Source organism: Carcharhinus amblyrhynchos, chromosome 12, assembly GCF_965287045.1.
Source record: "Carcharhinus amblyrhynchos chromosome 12, sCarAmb.v2.hapA, whole genome shotgun sequence".
Lineage (NCBI taxonomy): Eukaryota > Metazoa > Chordata > Chondrichthyes > Carcharhiniformes > Carcharhinidae > Carcharhinus > Carcharhinus amblyrhynchos.
Window position 1 is genome coordinate 52,628,647 of NC_137335.1, and position 16,754 is coordinate 52,645,400.

Here is a 16,754-nt window from a genome sequence, read left to right on the forward strand (position 1 = left end):
TACAACATTGACAATGTGGATAATTACCCAGGTGTGTCCTGTCAACAAAAAGCAGGACAATTCCAACCCCACCTTTTTATAAAATTTATTCACTTGATGAGCCTGTCACTGGCTGAGCCAGAATTTCAGAGGGCAATTAAGTGTCAACCACATTGCTGTGGGTCTGGAGTCACATGTAAACCAGACTAGGTAAGAACATTAGTAAACCAGACAGGTTTTTACAACAATTGACAATGGTCACCAATAGCTTTTAGTTCCAGATTTTTATTGCATTCAAATATCAGCACTTGCTATGGGAACCCTGGTCCCCAAAGCATTACCCTGGGTCTCTGGATTATTAGGCTAATGATAAAACTACTACACCACTTATTTTACTACCTCATCAGTCTACGCTCAATCATCAGCAAAATGATGGAAGGTGTCATCGCCAGTGCTATCAAGTGTCACTTACTCAGCAAAAACTTGCTCACTGATGCTCAGTTTGAGTTCCATCATGGCCTCTCAGCTCTTGACTACATTACAGTCTTGGTCCAAAAATGGACAAAAAATGTTGAGCTTATGATGTGAGGCGAGAGTGATTGTATTTGACAATAAGGCAGCACTTGACCAAGTTTGGCATCAAGGAGCCCTTGTAAGACTCAAAAACCCTAAAGCCCTTGTAAAACAGTAAAACTGGAGTCAATGGGAATTGAGGGAAAACTGTCTATTGGCAGAACGAAGGAAAATGGTTGTAGTTGAAGGAAGTTAATTATCTCAGCATCAAGTTATCACTGCAGAAGTTCCTCAGCATAACGTATTGGACTCAACTATCTTCAACTTATTTATCAATGACTTTAACTCCATCATTAGGTTCACTTATGATTGTGTAATCTTCAGCACCAATTGTGATTCCTCAGGGAGTGAAGCAGTCCATTTCAAGGTGCAACAAGTCCTGGACAACATTCAGCCTTGGTCTGATAAATGGCAAGTAACATACATGCCACATAAGTGCCAGGCAATGACCATCTTCAACAAGAGAGAATCTATTTATCTCCCCTCGACAATCATTGGCACTAGCATCACTGAATCCCCCACTATCAACATTCTTGGGATTGCCATTTATCAGAAATTGAACTGAACTAGTGATTTAAATATTGTGGTTATAAATTGAATGTCAGAGGGTGGGAATTCTATGCTGAGTGGCTCACCTACTGACTGCCCAAAGCCTGTCCACCATTTACAAGGCACAAATCAGTAAGATGAAGAGATATGCTCCACTTGCATGGATGACTACGACTCTGACAACACATCTTGTAACAATCTGTGTGGTGTAGGTACACCTACAGTGCTGATAGGAAGGGTGTTCCACAATCTTGACCTGACAACAGTGAAGGAATGGTGATACAGTTTGAAGTCAGAGCTGCGTGGGGCTTGGACAGGAAGGTGGTGGTGGTATTTATAAGATGCACTGCAGCAACTCACCAAGGATCCTTCAACAGCAGCTTCCAAACCTACCCCTACCACTAAAAAGGACAAGGGCAGCTGATGCATGGGAACACCACCACCTGCAATTTCCTGTCAAAGCCACACACACAAGTCATGGGTTACAATTAGATCAACTATGATCTTATTGAATGGTGGACTAGCTCGAGAGACCGAGTGGCCGACTCTTGCTCCTGATTTGTATATTCCTAGATACCACAGCATAAGCTAACTTTCATTAGATGTTATGGAATTTACTGAAAAATAATGAAGTAATGTTTTTCTGTATTTTATCCAATGCAACGTGGATAAGGGTATTGCATTAATCAATGCTTTGTAAACAGGAGTTTCTATTCTCTTCAGAATATGCTGACACCATTGCTTGACCATCACGGATCATCTGAATGTTCAGGTGAGAGAAATAATGAAGATTTAATCTTGAGCAGATGCACAGATGAATTTTTGGTTCACGGAGTTGTCTGGTTAATATCAGGGTTCAGAAGGTGTCATATCCCAATGATAAAGCTTTGGCAATTTATGTACATCCTCAGATTAGATTCATGGCCTTTTATTCACTTTCTGTTATCCATTATTTTTATTATACTATGGTCTCAATAAACTGAACACAATGTAATGACAGTTAAAAATAGAACTGAAATTACATTGATTGAAAATTGAGAGGGGCAATTGTGATGTCGCTCGCTGTTGCAAAATAATACTGTCAAGTAATTCATTGGAAGTTACAATAAGGATATTATTCTGCAGTCTGGATATTAAATGATATTGTGAATGAAATGTGCAATACATCGTTCACTGACTTATTAATTGCTGATCATCAAAATACTGAAATAAACTTGGAATTTTATTCCCTGTGGTTTAAAATGTTGAGTGGTGAACTAATTTGGATGTTTAAAATAATAAAATAAAGGCATTTGGTAAGGAAGATACAGAGGAATTATTGTAAGGAATCTAGATCAATCTTAAAATTAGAGTTGGACATTTTAGGAGTACAGTTAGAAAAAGCGTTTTTGCACAAAGGGTAATGGAAATCTAGAGCTCAACTCAAGAAAGCTTAGACAATTGAGTCAATTGAAATGTTTCAGTTTGAGACTGATAGATTTTGGCTGGGTGAGAATATGGGAGAAAGATGAATAAAGGAATGGAAGTACGGATTTTTAAAACCACTATGATAATCCCAATTGCCCGCATTTGGCCCATATCTCTCTATACCCATTGTACCCATGTGTCTATCTAAATGCTTTTTAAAAGATAAAATTGTACCCACCTCTACTACTATCTCTGGCAGCTTGTTCCAGACACTCACCATCCTCTGTGTGAAAAAATTGCCCCTCTGGCCACTTTTGTATCTCTCCCCTCTCACCTTAAACCTATGCCCTCTAGTTTTAGACTCCCCTACCTTTGGGAAAAGATATTGACTACATACCTTGTCTATGCCCCTCATTATTTTATAGACCTTTATAAGGTCACTCCTCAGCCTCCCACACTCCAGAGAAAAAAGTCCCAATCTATTCAGCCTCTCCTTATAACTCAATCCATCAAATCCTGCTAGCCTCCTAGTAAATTTTTTTGTACTCTTTCAAGTTTAATAATATCCTTTCTATAATAGGGTGACCAGAATTGCACACAATATTCCAAGTGTGGCCTTACCAATGTCTTGTACAATTTTAACAGAACGTTCCAACCCCTGTATTCAATGTTCTAACCGATGAAACCAAGCATGCTGAATGCCTTCTTCACCACTCTGTCCTCCTATGACTCCACTTTCAAGGAGCTATGAACATGTACCCCTAGATCTCTTTGTTTTGCAACTCTCCCCGACGCCTACCATTAACAGAGTAAGTCCTGCCCTGATTCACTCCACCAAAATGCATCACCCTGCATTTGCCTAAATTAAACTCCATGCGCCATTCGTCAGCCCACTGGCCCAATTGAACAAGATCCCGTTGCAATCGGAGATAATTTTCTTCACTGTCCAGTATGCCACCAATCTTGGTTTCGTCTGCAAACTTACTAACGATGCCCCCTATATTCTCATCCAAATCATTAATATAAATGACAAATAACAGTGGGCCCAGCACTGACCCCTGAGTCACACCGCTGGTCACAGGCTTCCAGTTTGAAAAACAACTCTCTACAACAACCCTCTGGCTTCTGTCAATTTTGTATCCATTTAGATATCTCACCATGGATCCCATGAGATTTAATTTTATGCAACAACCTACCACGCTATACCTTGTCAAAGGCCTTGCTAAAGTCCATATAGACAAACATCAATTGCACTGCCCTAATCTACCTTCTTGGTTACCCCTTCAAAAAACTCAATGAAATTTTTGAGGCATGATTTTCCATTCAAAAAGCCATGCTGACTTGATCCCAGTTGTGTAAGTTAGGTGGATCAGCCATGGTAAATGTGTGGAGTTACAGGGGTAGGAGAGATAGTGGGGGGGAGGATCTGGGTAAGGTGATCTGTCAGACTCGATGGGTCAAATAGCCTCTTCTGCACTCTAGGGAGTCTATGATTTTGTGAGGTGAGTGAAATTTGCATATTCAAAAGGAAAATACTGTAGGTGTTAGAAATCTAAAATGAAAACAGAAAATGCTGGAAATCCTCAGCAGGGCGAGAAGCAGCTGTCAAGTGAGAAGCAGGGTAGAGTTTGTCACAGACGTACAGAGGGTTTCTGAGGCAGGCGTGCCAGCAACTTCACACAGGTGTACATCACGTTCCTACCCCACACTGTGACTTTTTTCCAGATGTGGGTATGCCGGCGTTGGACTGGCGTAAACACAGTAAAAAGTCTGACAACACCAGGTTTTAGTCCAACCTATTTATTTGATAATATTCACCTGACGAAGGGGCTAATCCCGAAAGCTTGTGAGTATATTATCAAATAAATAGGTTGGACTAAAACCTGGTGTTGTCAGACTTTTTACTTTTTTCCAGGGCATGGCTTCTCAGGAAGAGCATCCAGAGCAACTGGCTGGAAATTAGAGGAGCAGGTACTTAGAACATAGAACATAGAACATTACAGCGCAGAACAGGCCCTTCGGCCCACGATGTTGCGCCGACCAGTTAAAAAAAAACAGTGACCCACTAATCTAAACCAATCCCTTTTCGTCCATAAACCTATCCACGGAACTCTTAAACGCCCCCAAACTAGGCGCATTTACAACCACAGCAGGCAGGGCATTCCAGTCCCTCACCACCCTCTGGGTAAAGAACCTACCCCTGACATCCGTCCTATAACTACCCCCCCTTAATTTAAAGCCATGCCCCCTCGTGCTAGCTTTCTCCATCTGAGGAAAAAGGCTATCACTATCCACCCTATCTAAACCTCTAATCATCTTATATGTTTCAATAAGATCCCCTCTCAGCCGCCTTCTTTCCAGCGAAAACAACCCCAAATCCCTCAGTCTCTCCTCATAGGACCTCCCCTCCATACCAGGCAACATCCTGGTAAACCTCCTCTGCACCCTCTCCAAAGCCTCCACATCCTTCCTGTAATGTGGGGACCAGAACTGCACACAGTACTCCAAGTGCAGCTGCACCAGAGTTGTGTACAGTTGCAACATGAAGGTCATTTAAGACAATGTTTCAGTTTCCTCAGAGGTGGATGGACCCCATGCTGTGTCAGCACCTCTTTCAAGCAAATGACTCTGCGACTCAAGCAGAAAACCCTTGAATAAAATGGCGGGCATTAAATCCTCAGTATAAAAGAGCAGATCAGCAAACTGCGGTTTACGCATAGCCACAGAGTTGCCATGGTTTATGCAGAGCTCCAGCTGACTGAAAGGGTGGATCTTGAAGGAGGGTTCATTTGGGGTAACTGTAAGGCGCAAGGGAAATTTGGCAACTGACACCCTGGTGATTGAGGCTGTCTCTGGACATCTACTTAAAAGGCGGGCTGGAGAAGTGAGGAGGAGCAGCGGCCCCATGGACAAAGTTAATCACATGGTGCATGGGGATGTAGAGATTCTGGTTGAGGGGCAAGAAGCTGATACCCCCAATATCAGATGTACTGACAAAGTATCAGCTTCATGAGCATGTCTGAGCAAAAATATCATTGATGGCGGCGCCCATCGAGACAGATGGAGGCTGATCTGGAGGAGGGCTGAAGGCTGCAAGGAATGGATGGACAACCGATGCCAACAGCTGGCAAAGTGACAGGCACCTTGAACATTTTCGTATTTGGTTGTTTCAGTAGGAATTGGCAGGCAACTTGTGTGGGATCTCATAAGCAAAAGCCCACAGCGATCATGCACAATCTTTGTAAATATTTTCTTTGGTATGCCCAAGATTTTCAGGCAGGTGTTGTGAAGTATTCATCCTCAGGCAGTCACAGGCACCACAGTTCTTCATGGTATATGACAGCCTTTGAGATACCTCCTGGCTGACAAGGGATAGCCTTGGAAGAGATGGCTGCTGGAACCTCTGTGCAATCACTGCCATCTCATCACAAGATTCACTACTGAGCAGGCCATCAGTACCCTGAAACAGTCATTCTGGTGTCTTGGAAGACTGGGAGGCAGTATCCAGTATGCCCCTACAAGAATGTCACACCCTGTGGTGTCTACTGTGCTCAAATCAGCATAGGCCTGCAGAGAAAGGTGAAACTGGAGGACTAGCATATGGAAGAGTGTCCCACATTGAAGAAAAGAAGATGGATCAGGACTGGCTTAGAAGCCAGTAAGAGTTCATGTTGAGGCAGCATGGAAGCCCATAGTGTCCTGGTACAGGGATCTCCTAATACCAGCAACTTGTGTATTGGGCTCTTGCCATGCATCCATCAGCTCATCATTATCTTCTGTTATTAATATTCCAAACTTATATTGACTTCTCCTGATGTGCTTTAGATTTGGGCGGCATGGTGGTTAGCACTGCTGCCTCACAGCACCAGGGTTCTGGGTTCATTCCCGGTTTGGGCCACTGACTGTGCGGAGTTTGCACGTTCTCTCAGTGACTGCGTGGGTTTCCTCCAGATGCTCCAGTTTCCTCCCATAGACCAAAGATGTGTAGCCATGCTAAATTGTCCCTTTGTGTCACAGGATGCGTAAATTAGAGGGATCAGAGAGGTAACTATGTGGAGTGACCCGATGGGGCCTGGGTGGGATTGTTGTCAGTGCAATCTTGATGGGCTGATGGCCTGCTCAATGCTGGTCCATGTGGTGAAACAGCAGTAGTTGTAATGTTCCTCTATCATAAGCTCCAAACACGTCTGCTTAGTCTACTAGCAAGCTGCCTCCTGCTGCTCTGAAAAAAACTAAACCTTCCTGTTGGCTGTCATTGCCCCTTTCAGAACTTCTAGCTAAGCAACATTCAATTGTGCAGTTGCCCTTGCACAACTGCCTGCGACGTTGCTGCTCTCCTCTATTGCATGCTCTGCATTGATATAATCTACCTGCAGCCAGATTGATGAGTGTCAACTGCCCTTCAAACGGGGCCCACCATATCCAGCTCCCACCTCCTGAATGGGCCAGTTTTTGTTCATTGAGCAGCAACCATGTTAAAAAAAAGTCACAAATTGGTCGCCCATTGCAAAAGGCTGACAGACATGGCACAATGACTTCGAGCAGGGTTAGGTCCTGTTATTGGTTTTTTTTCAGTTAAGTACCTTTCATCAGAACTAGAGGAAAGTACAGGTGTAACAAATATTATGTTGGGAGAGGGGAAAAACTAAAGGAAAGCTCAGTGATAGGGTTGTGACGGGAGAGTTTAAATGACAAAATGCAGAGTTTAAAAATACTAAAATATTATTTTGAAATTCAATGGATTCTTTTTAGCACTAGTTGGAGAAATTTAGCCATCTGAAAATATCAAAATATTTTTTCTGGACCAGAGAAGTTGTTCAGCCACATTAATAATGTTCTCTGCTTTTAAAGACCTAATTACACCTCAATCAACAAGGCATGCATTTTTATGGCATAAAAAGTTGAGCTTCATGTCAAACCAGTGATTTCTAATTGATTTTGATCTTCCAAGACTTTCACAATGTACCCTGTGGAGTAGCAGGAAGCACTGACAGCAACTTTTTGATTTCTGCCTTTAACTATGCTTGTGCAGGCATTGCTGTCAGTTTTGCCATCGTTACACTGCAATAGCATTACTTCGGTGAAACAGAATGTTATCTTTTCATTTATTTGTGTAGTGTCATTCTTCTTTGTACAAATACCTTTAATGAATTCCGATTTACAAACTGGTGGTACCTACTGTTAGAAAGATAATGCCATACATCAAAAACCCTTTTGGTTTCTTTTTGCAATATACACATTATATGGCAATAACATTGTACCACAAAGCATGCTGAGTGTAAATATCTTGCATCCTGATATTATATGTGTGACATTTATTACCTAATGTAATCCACACAACTAGATTCTATCTTTTAAATAAATTACCTGTATATTGGCCATCCACAACAATTGTTCCTTCAGCCTGTGTTCTTGTAGCAGTTATGTGGTGCCACTGGTTATCATTATATGTTTGTCCTCTATCATTAGTGGGAGTAACTGCAACAGCAGAACCCTGTCAAAATACAATAGAAGTGTGTTTCTTTAGATAAGGATCAAATATACTGACATACGCTATTGCTTAACCCATTAAGCATACAGCATAAAGATGTGGAGAAAACATTCATAACATTTACCACAGCATGGAATATATTCAATGAAATACCACAGTTAAATAATAAATCAACACACAGCTTTCACAAATTGTTTAAACATGGAATATCATGGACCTGTTATTATTTACAAAGGTAGGTAAGTAATTTGGGGGTAGTTGTAGGTGGCTAGAGACGTCACCTTCTGTCTCCCAGTGTTTGTTCTGATATCAGCTCAAAGGATTACTTTCACACTTTCATACAGCAAAGTTGGGGGTCTCTGGCAACCTACTTATTATTTAGAAAGTCTATCAGTTTTCTCACTTAACAAAGAAAGAGAACTGGAACCTGTAGTGACAGGATTGAATTGCTGGGAGGGTGGTTCTTACAAGGCAGATATCCTGGGTTCAATGATAAAATAACATCTGAAAAATAAATGCAAAGTATAGCAGAGATGGGCAATATTCATTCTCCCTGATGTGAGCTTCAGTAAAATGGCAACCCAAATTCTCTTGGTGGCTTTTATGCTGGCAATGGTTTACTGCGCTCAAAGAGGACACTACAATCTAGATTACATGCAACGGCACCTCCACACCAACACTATAGTTAAGAAAGCCCACCAATGCCTTGACGTTCTCAGAAAGCTAAGGAAATTCAACATGTCCACTACAACTCTAATTTATACTGATGCACCATAGGAAGCATTCTTTTTGAATGTGTCACAGCTTAGTATAGGCCCTGCTCTACAAAGACCGCAAGAAACTGCAAAAAGTTGTGATGGCAGCCAGTCCATCATGCAAATCAGCCTCTGATCCACTGACTCTATCTACACTTCCCACTGCCTCGGGAAAGCAGCCAACATAATCAAGGACACCACACACCCAGGACATACTTTCTTCCACCTTCTTCCATGAGGGAAAAGATATACAAGTCTGAAAACCCGTACCAACCAACTCAAGAACAGCTTCTTCCCTGCTACCATCAGACTTTTGAATGGTCCTATTACATAGTAAGCTGCTCTTTCTTCTCAGCCTATTGGTAACTGCAACATTGTATTCTGCACCCTCTCCTTTCCTTCTCCCCTATGTACTCTTTGTGCAGCTTGCAAGAAGTAATACTTTTCACTGTATCCCAATACATGTGATAATGATAAATAAATCAGAGTGTTTTGCATGCTGGTCTTGTGTACACAGAGATCGGGGCAGATTGCTACCATAACAAAAACTGTCTCTAAAACTTCCAAAAATACTGTGCAATCACTAGCATTAATTCAGTTTAAGAGGACAACAGAAAACAAACGTTGCAAAAACTTCAGAGAAGAATCATGCATGGTTCGCCCTTGTCTGGTACAATGTTCAGATCACATGTAGGTGCTAGCTAGTGACAAGGCAACTGAAGTACAGGGATATGACAACCACCAGCACTTCCTGCTATTGTCCCACTTATATCAAATGCCTTGTTTGTTTTGTGTGATCCAGTCACACATCTGTGGATGCCGCATTGGCAGATGAAGCCGATGATCCCTATGTTCACTTGAAAAATGCTGGGGGCAAAATGGTTGAGTAGGTCGGCAACCTTAACTACTATTATCAGTCCTAACACTATGATGTAGTTTGATTGTCAATGCTTTTGCAGCAGATAGGATTGATATGCAAGCACTTCCAAACTGACTTGGAGTCTGCAGAGCCATCTTTAGTGGTAACTGAGCTGGCGCCAGTAAATAAAATTGTGTGGAAACATTTGTCATGGAGTCTAGATCTGATGGTGAGAGCAGATGTGAGAGTAATTCCTATTGTGGTTGTGACAGCTGGCACTGTTCCACCTTTCCCGTCAAGTCCTCCTTCTCCTGTCCAGTCTCTGTTCCACTTTTCCGGCCAGCTCCTCATTAAATATGCACATGTGAGGAGCACGATAAATGTCACAGTTGGGCGGGCAGAAAGTCACCATCCCCACTTTACCTCATGGGATTGAAAGTCCTGGAACTATATTCATTCAATCACTGCAAACCAGGAACGTTAGTTGAACTTCATTCCCAGACACCCTCTAACACGCCCCTGATTGTTGATCTTCTTTCCCCTGACAGTTTCCCACACTGAACACAAACCTCCTTCCCCTGCCCAGCCTCCATTCCACCTTTCCTGCCAAGCCCTCCCTCCTCTGTCCAGCCTTTTGTTTCAAATTTTTATTCCATCCAAGAAAAATTCAAATTCCAGTTGAATCCAATTGATGGTCCCCACAAGAGAGACAGACAAGATCCAAGCTGACCAGATGAGGCAGTGCACCCCATCATGGGCTTGATCTGACACTTCATCTTAGCCAAAAGGCTGAGATGGCTTTGAAAAATTACATCAGGCGACGCCTCAGTTAAACTTCATCAGCTACCCTGATCATTGACTCTCCCCTCTCTTCCCCGTCTAGCATTTGTAGAGCTTAGCCTACTGGCACCTGATTGCAGCCAAGAGGCTGGTTCCAATAAAGGTCAAAGCAATGGCTACTCACTTCAAAGCCATGGAAGTGGTCAACACTGCCAGGTGCCAGGTATACAGTCATATATGTGAACATCCTAATTCCTTACTGATAGAGAACTTAATTTGGTTGGGAACTTAATACCGGCGAGATGGCCTGTTAAGGAGCGTGGATGACATGCGAATGCTTGCAAAAGGGCTTCCCAGCATTGTTCATTGGGAGCTTCAACCTGCCTTTAAAGTCCCAAGAACATAATTGCAAAAATTCATCCCGTCATAGAGAAATTGACTGTTGAATTCAATCCAGATTACATTAACCCACCAGCCAAGCTTCCTGGAAGATCCTGGCTGGTAATACAGTGAAAAGTGCTGACAATGCTGATAATTCTGAGATGCTTCTTCTGTCATCTAGTCACAATTCAAGCATTAAATATCACAACTGAGGAGCTTTCAAAACAAAGCTAGGAATTACCTGATGCAGCGTTTCCCAAACTGGATTCCGCGGAGTGCTGGGGTTCCCTGGGACTCATCGAAGGGTCCCAAGGTAGGTGCGGCCAGTTTAAATTTTAATAAAGCCGCACTTCCAGCTCGACCAATTGAGGGCATTTTTCTCACTTTGTTGGCTACTGATAGGCGCACCCATCAGCCTATCAGCAGCCAATGCACTGAGAAGATTAACCTTTTCAAGGATGTTTCTGTTCAGTAAAATAGTTGGAAGTAGTTGGTCAGAAGCATTCTGAAGTTGATTAGAAGCATCCTTTTGCTTTTGCGATTATGAAAAGATCCCCACCAAGGTTTGATCCAGAAAGCTTGTGAAAGTGCATAAAATATTAACAGCAAAATCAATCAAATTAATGAACTTAAATTTCCTGTACAATTATTAGTAATAATTTAATGCACTTTAATTTACCTGTACAATTAATTTTCATATATCAAAACACTTTAAATTGGATGCACAATTAAGATATATTAAAAATCCATCAGAGATTGGTTGTTTCTGGGTCTTTAAATCGAGTATTTAAGCCCCTCTCTTTTATGCTAGCTGGAAATCCACTAAACATTGGAAATATCAACAGGCTTGCTAAAGGCCATCATTTGCATCTGCAATGCATAATTAATGAGGCTTTCATTCAAAAGTGTCAGGAGTGAATTACATAGGCATAAAGCACAAATGGAAATAAGCTTGGGTGTATTTTCAGAAGGCACTGGACAGAAGTGCTCATCGCTCAATTTCCCAGCCCCCATCACTGAAATTTTACCAGGAGCAGTGAGTTGCCAATCAGAAAATCTTTAGTGCAACGTTAATATGACTGTTTCTATTTATTAAAGGTAAGCACATTTTAAACAAGCATGCACTTGTTAAAATATAACACTTATTCAATAAAATTATGTCCCAATTACTATTTGACACGAGGCCATTTTGACAAACAGTCGGTATTAAAAGGGGAAAGAAACAATTTTCGAGACAGGGTTAGATAGGGGTGCCTTAATGTTAAAGCTTGTATTGTAATGACTAAGAATATACCATTGAAACATCATTTCACAATTTCATAAGATATGGAGCAGAATTAGGCCATTTGGCCCATCGAGTCCGCTCCACCATTTGATTATGGCTGATACGCTTCTCATCCCCATTTTGCTGCCTTTTCTCCTTAACCGTTCAACTCATTACCAATAAAAAATCTAACTCCTCCTTAAATTTGCTCACTGTCCCAGCATCCACCGCACTTTGGGGTAGCAAATCCCACAGATTCACTACCCTTTGGGAGAAACAGTTTCTCCTCAACTCTGTTTTAAGTTTGCTACCTCTTATCCAAAGACTATGACCTCTCATCCTAGAATGTCACACAAGAGGAAGCACCCACTCCACGTCTCCTTTATCCAAACCTTTTACCATCAAGAAAACATGCTCTTAGAAAAAAAAATCCAAGAATTAGTACTGTTTGAACTGCAAATGCACCCTTAAATAGCAAAGTTGGAAGGTCAGTCCATAAAAAATATTTTCCCTTAATGTTCATCTCTTATATTTTGCAATGAATTTATAGTTGTTTACCATTCTGGCCAGTTCAGTCAAAAATAGACATCTGAAATGCACTGCAACGCATGAATGCAAAATTACAAAATAAATTCGGGCAAGGACAATTGATAAGCTACTTAGCATCCAATTAAAACAGTTAATGTATCGAAGGTCTGAATGTATATTTTCAATTTTGCCCGTGTTCAGTGAGTGCAATATTCCTTCTGAGAAGCCCTGACTGTCCCCCAACTGCAACAGGTTTACAGCTTCAGCATTAATACGTGGGCTGGATACAAAATTATTCTAATCATAATTTTATCATAACAACATGTGCTTATCCAATGCCTTATCAGATCAAATTATTTCAGAACATTTCACACAGTGAACTAATTTTAAAATGCTGTGACTTGTCAAACAGACCGATCCAGTAGCCATTTTGCACCAGTAGTGTCCAACAAACTGCAATAAATATCTTGCTAATCATCTTTCTTGTGTACTTGTTGACAGAATAATTTTGACAGGTTTGTGCATAACTGAATTGCAACAACTTTAAGCCAAGACATTGCATAGGTTTTGTTGGTCCGTCCTTTTGTCATAACATGTCCACTAAAACCCTAATTTTACTTAGCATTGCTGGAGTGAATTACAGAGCTGCATGGTTCTCTGATTGAACTGGTTAACTTTCAAGGAAGCAGAGTCATATTGGACACCTTTTCTTGTTTCACAGGTTACAGAGTAAGCACATAGCTCTTAAGCGTGATTCCAAGTTATCTCCTGAGAGTCTAACTCATGACTGCAGAGGTACATCATCATCTACATCATATATTAGCACAACCCATGAAAAGCTGATTCAGAAAAGAAAATGGAACAGGTTTGAAGTTTGGCCCTTCTGGAACTCGGAGAGGAACTCAGGACAGCCTGATGAACTTCATGCTTCCTCAAAGGATTCTGGGAAGAAGTTTCAAAAGAGGAATAATGTTCAACTCTTGGGAAGATCATCACAGCTATATAATTGATTGCTATATCAAAGAATGAAGAGGCTTTGAATTTCTGAGATTTCAATTAACTTAAACAATGATGGAAAAATGATTAATTTCCTGTACATCTGCCAGGGAAAGAGAGGAATTCCCAATGATATTCCAGAAGAACGATTTACTCCCTGTAGGCTTTGGTAATCACTCTCTCTGTACAGGGTTGTTTCATTATGGGCAACGGGAAGAACTGCTGAGAATATGGAGAAGTCATCATCATCTTTTCCTTTACAGACCAAATTGCCACATCAGCATCAAAATAGATCAACGTGAATCACGTCCGGGTACAAGTGATGAGCACTGGACAAAAAAGCACCTTATTCACAACCTCAAGTGCTGTGCAAACAGCATTCACCCAGTTATTAGGGTGCTATGCTCACTGCAACTCCGTGCCAAGGCTGCTGAGGCAAGACCAGCAGAATAGCAATGTGGGTCCATGCCAAGGCTGCCCAAGCAAGACCAGTGGGAAGACAAAGGGGTTGGTGCTGCAAGACAAGTGTTTGACTTGGAGAGGGACTGTTGTCCAGACTTTGAGATGAAGGGTGTACAGACACATGACTGGGAGGGGGATGACTGCAGAAGGTTGCACAGATACATATGACTGGGAGGTTGAGAGAAGGGGAAGGGAGGGGTGGGGGGAATTAATCAGGACCAGAAAGCATAGGCTGTCCTGGGCAATAGTGCACCAATTTAGAGGGTTTGTGCTACCCTAAACCTGGCCCAATACTTGGAGAGGAATGGCATGGCCAATCTGTATCAGTTGTGCCCAGCATGGTGTTCAGAGTGTGGTCAATCCCTCATACGTGTTGGTCCTGGAGATTCTTGGATTGGTACTGAATTGTAGATCGCAGAGTCATGGTCAAGGAAGGCATCTGCAGCCAATCGATGGGGAACAAGTAATAAAGTGGGAGGCGTGAAATGGTATCATGAGGGGAGTCTCGAAAGGTCACAGTACATAACGAATCAAGATGGGTGGGGTCAGGTCAACATGGGGCATTGGGACATCAAATGGTGCTAGGGGGAGGACAGAAATACACACAAGAATCATGATGGGTTGCAGGATTAAAGGGGGAGAAAGCAGAGTGAGTCAAGGGAGGGAAACCTGCACATATGTTCTTCCAGCACAATGGGAGGAACTTTGACAGTGAGGAGGCAGGGGGTTGGGAGATGGTTTCATAATATTACCTTCGTACCAAAATATAGCAAGTAATTTTGAGAAGAGTTGCACAGTGCTTCAAGTGTGGCTGCCCTGTTGTCTTGAGGAAGCCTGTTTACAATACTTTTGCTTCTGTTCAAATAAACAACAGGACAGCAAATGCCACAAAATCTGGCAAGATATAAGAGAAAAAAGAAGTAAAATGGGTTGAAAAAGAACCTTTTGCTGAGTTTTTATACATTTCTCTATAGGCTCCCCATACATTATTATTTAGGGAGCCAATTAACCGAATATAGCAAGAGTCCATCCTCAGCAATGAGATAAATGACCAAGATGATTTGATCTAGCGATGCTGATTGAGGAATGAATGATAGACAGAGCACCAGGAAAGCCCTCTGGCTACTCCTTAAATAGCTTCAAAGGGAGCTTTTCATCTAATGAAAGAGCAACAGGACAACAGTTTATTATCACAAGTGCAGTACAGCATTTAACAACACAGCATTCTCTCATCCTGAATGACCAAAGTAATTATGTGTTCAAACCATAGAATCCCTACAGTGCAGAAGGAGGCCATTTCGCCCAGCAAGTCAGCACTGAATCTCCAAAAGGACATCTTACCTAGGCCCTATACTCGTAACCCCGCACATTCAAGCCTTTGTAATGAAGCTCAGAGCCCCATTGGGGCAGCATGATGGCAAAGTGGTTAGCACTGCTGCCTCACAGTTCACTTTTGCGAACAGAACTCCCACTCACCTGATGAAGGAGCAGACCTCTGAAAGCTTGTGGCTTGTGCTACCAAATAAACCTGTTGGACTTTAACTTGGTGTTGTGAGATGTCATACTGTGCCTCCACAGCATTAGGGACCTGTGTTCAATTCAGGCCTTTGGTGACTGTCTGTGTGGAGTTTGCATATTCTCCCCGTGTCTGCATAGGTTTCCTCCAGGTGCTCCAGTTTCCTCCCATGGTCCGAAAGATGTACTAGTTAGGTGAACTGGCCACGCTAAAATGCCCCTTAGTGTCAAGGGGACCAACTAGGGTAAATACATGGGTTTACGGTGATAGGGCCTGGGTGGGATTGTTGTCAGTGCAGATCGATGGGCTGAGTGAGTGACCTCCTTCTGCACTGCAGAGATTCAATGAAACAGAAGTACCACTGGGGCAAGGTTGGAACCTTAGGTTCTTGATGGCTCCTTTGGAAATGTGAAGCAATCCTGAAAGATAACATCCAGCGATCTTGACAGCCACTGGTAATGCAGCTCTTGTGGAAGAGCTTAGCTGCAAGTTAATCACATCATCCTCCATAAATATAGCCTTCTCAAACACTGCTTTCCTGCTGCAGGTGTAGAAAGCAGTTTGGAAGGAAAATGGTGACTTAAACTTTGGTTACAAAGGGATTGGAGTATAAAAATAAAGAAGTCTTTCCATAATTTCACAGGACTTTGGTGAGGCCACCCCTGAATTATTATGTAGAATTTTGGTCTCCTTGCCTAAGGAAGGATAAACTGGCCCAGGAGCGAGTTTGACTAGATTAAACTAAAGGTTAGTATTTATAAAGCACTGCTCATGACCACCTGACATCTCGAAGTACTTTATAACCAATGTTTGTAGATTCTAGAATGGGAATATCAAAGAGTGCTTTGAGTGCTGTCTGTCCTGTTATTGTCTTGAGTAAGCCTATTTGCGGAACTTGTGCCTCTGTTCAAATAAACAGCAGGGCAGCAATTGCCACAAGAATGCAAGTGACGAAAAGAAAATAAGGAAAATGGGTTGAGAAATAATCTTTTCCCTGGGCTTTTTTATATATTTTTCTGTCTACAGCTCAGCATCTAACAAATCTGGACGTCCAGTTTAAGTGGAAAAGTAACAGTGTTAACCAGATGCAAATGGAGGACAATCATGCATGCACTGTCAGAATGTAATTTGCAATCATGGGCATACACATGGGAAGAGGGGTGAAAATACCTGCACAAAATCAGATGTAGTAAAAAGTAGTCAGAGAGTCAACA

General features: G+C 42.0%; 1 protein-coding gene across 3 annotated transcripts in view; it reads right to left on the reverse strand.

The window, feature by feature from the left end:
• The window catches only part of ush2a (Usher syndrome 2A (autosomal recessive, mild)), an 815,153-nt gene that overhangs the window by 550,229 nt on the left and 248,170 nt on the right, over positions 1 to 16,754 (reverse strand). For all 3 annotated transcript variants that reach the window (XM_080200528.1, XM_080200527.1, XM_080200526.1), the window contains one exon: positions 7,876 to 8,002. In XM_080200528.1, coding sequence (XP_080056654.1) covers positions 7,876 to 8,002 — 127 coding nt within the window. The remainder of the gene's footprint in view (positions 1 to 7,875; positions 8,003 to 16,754) is intronic.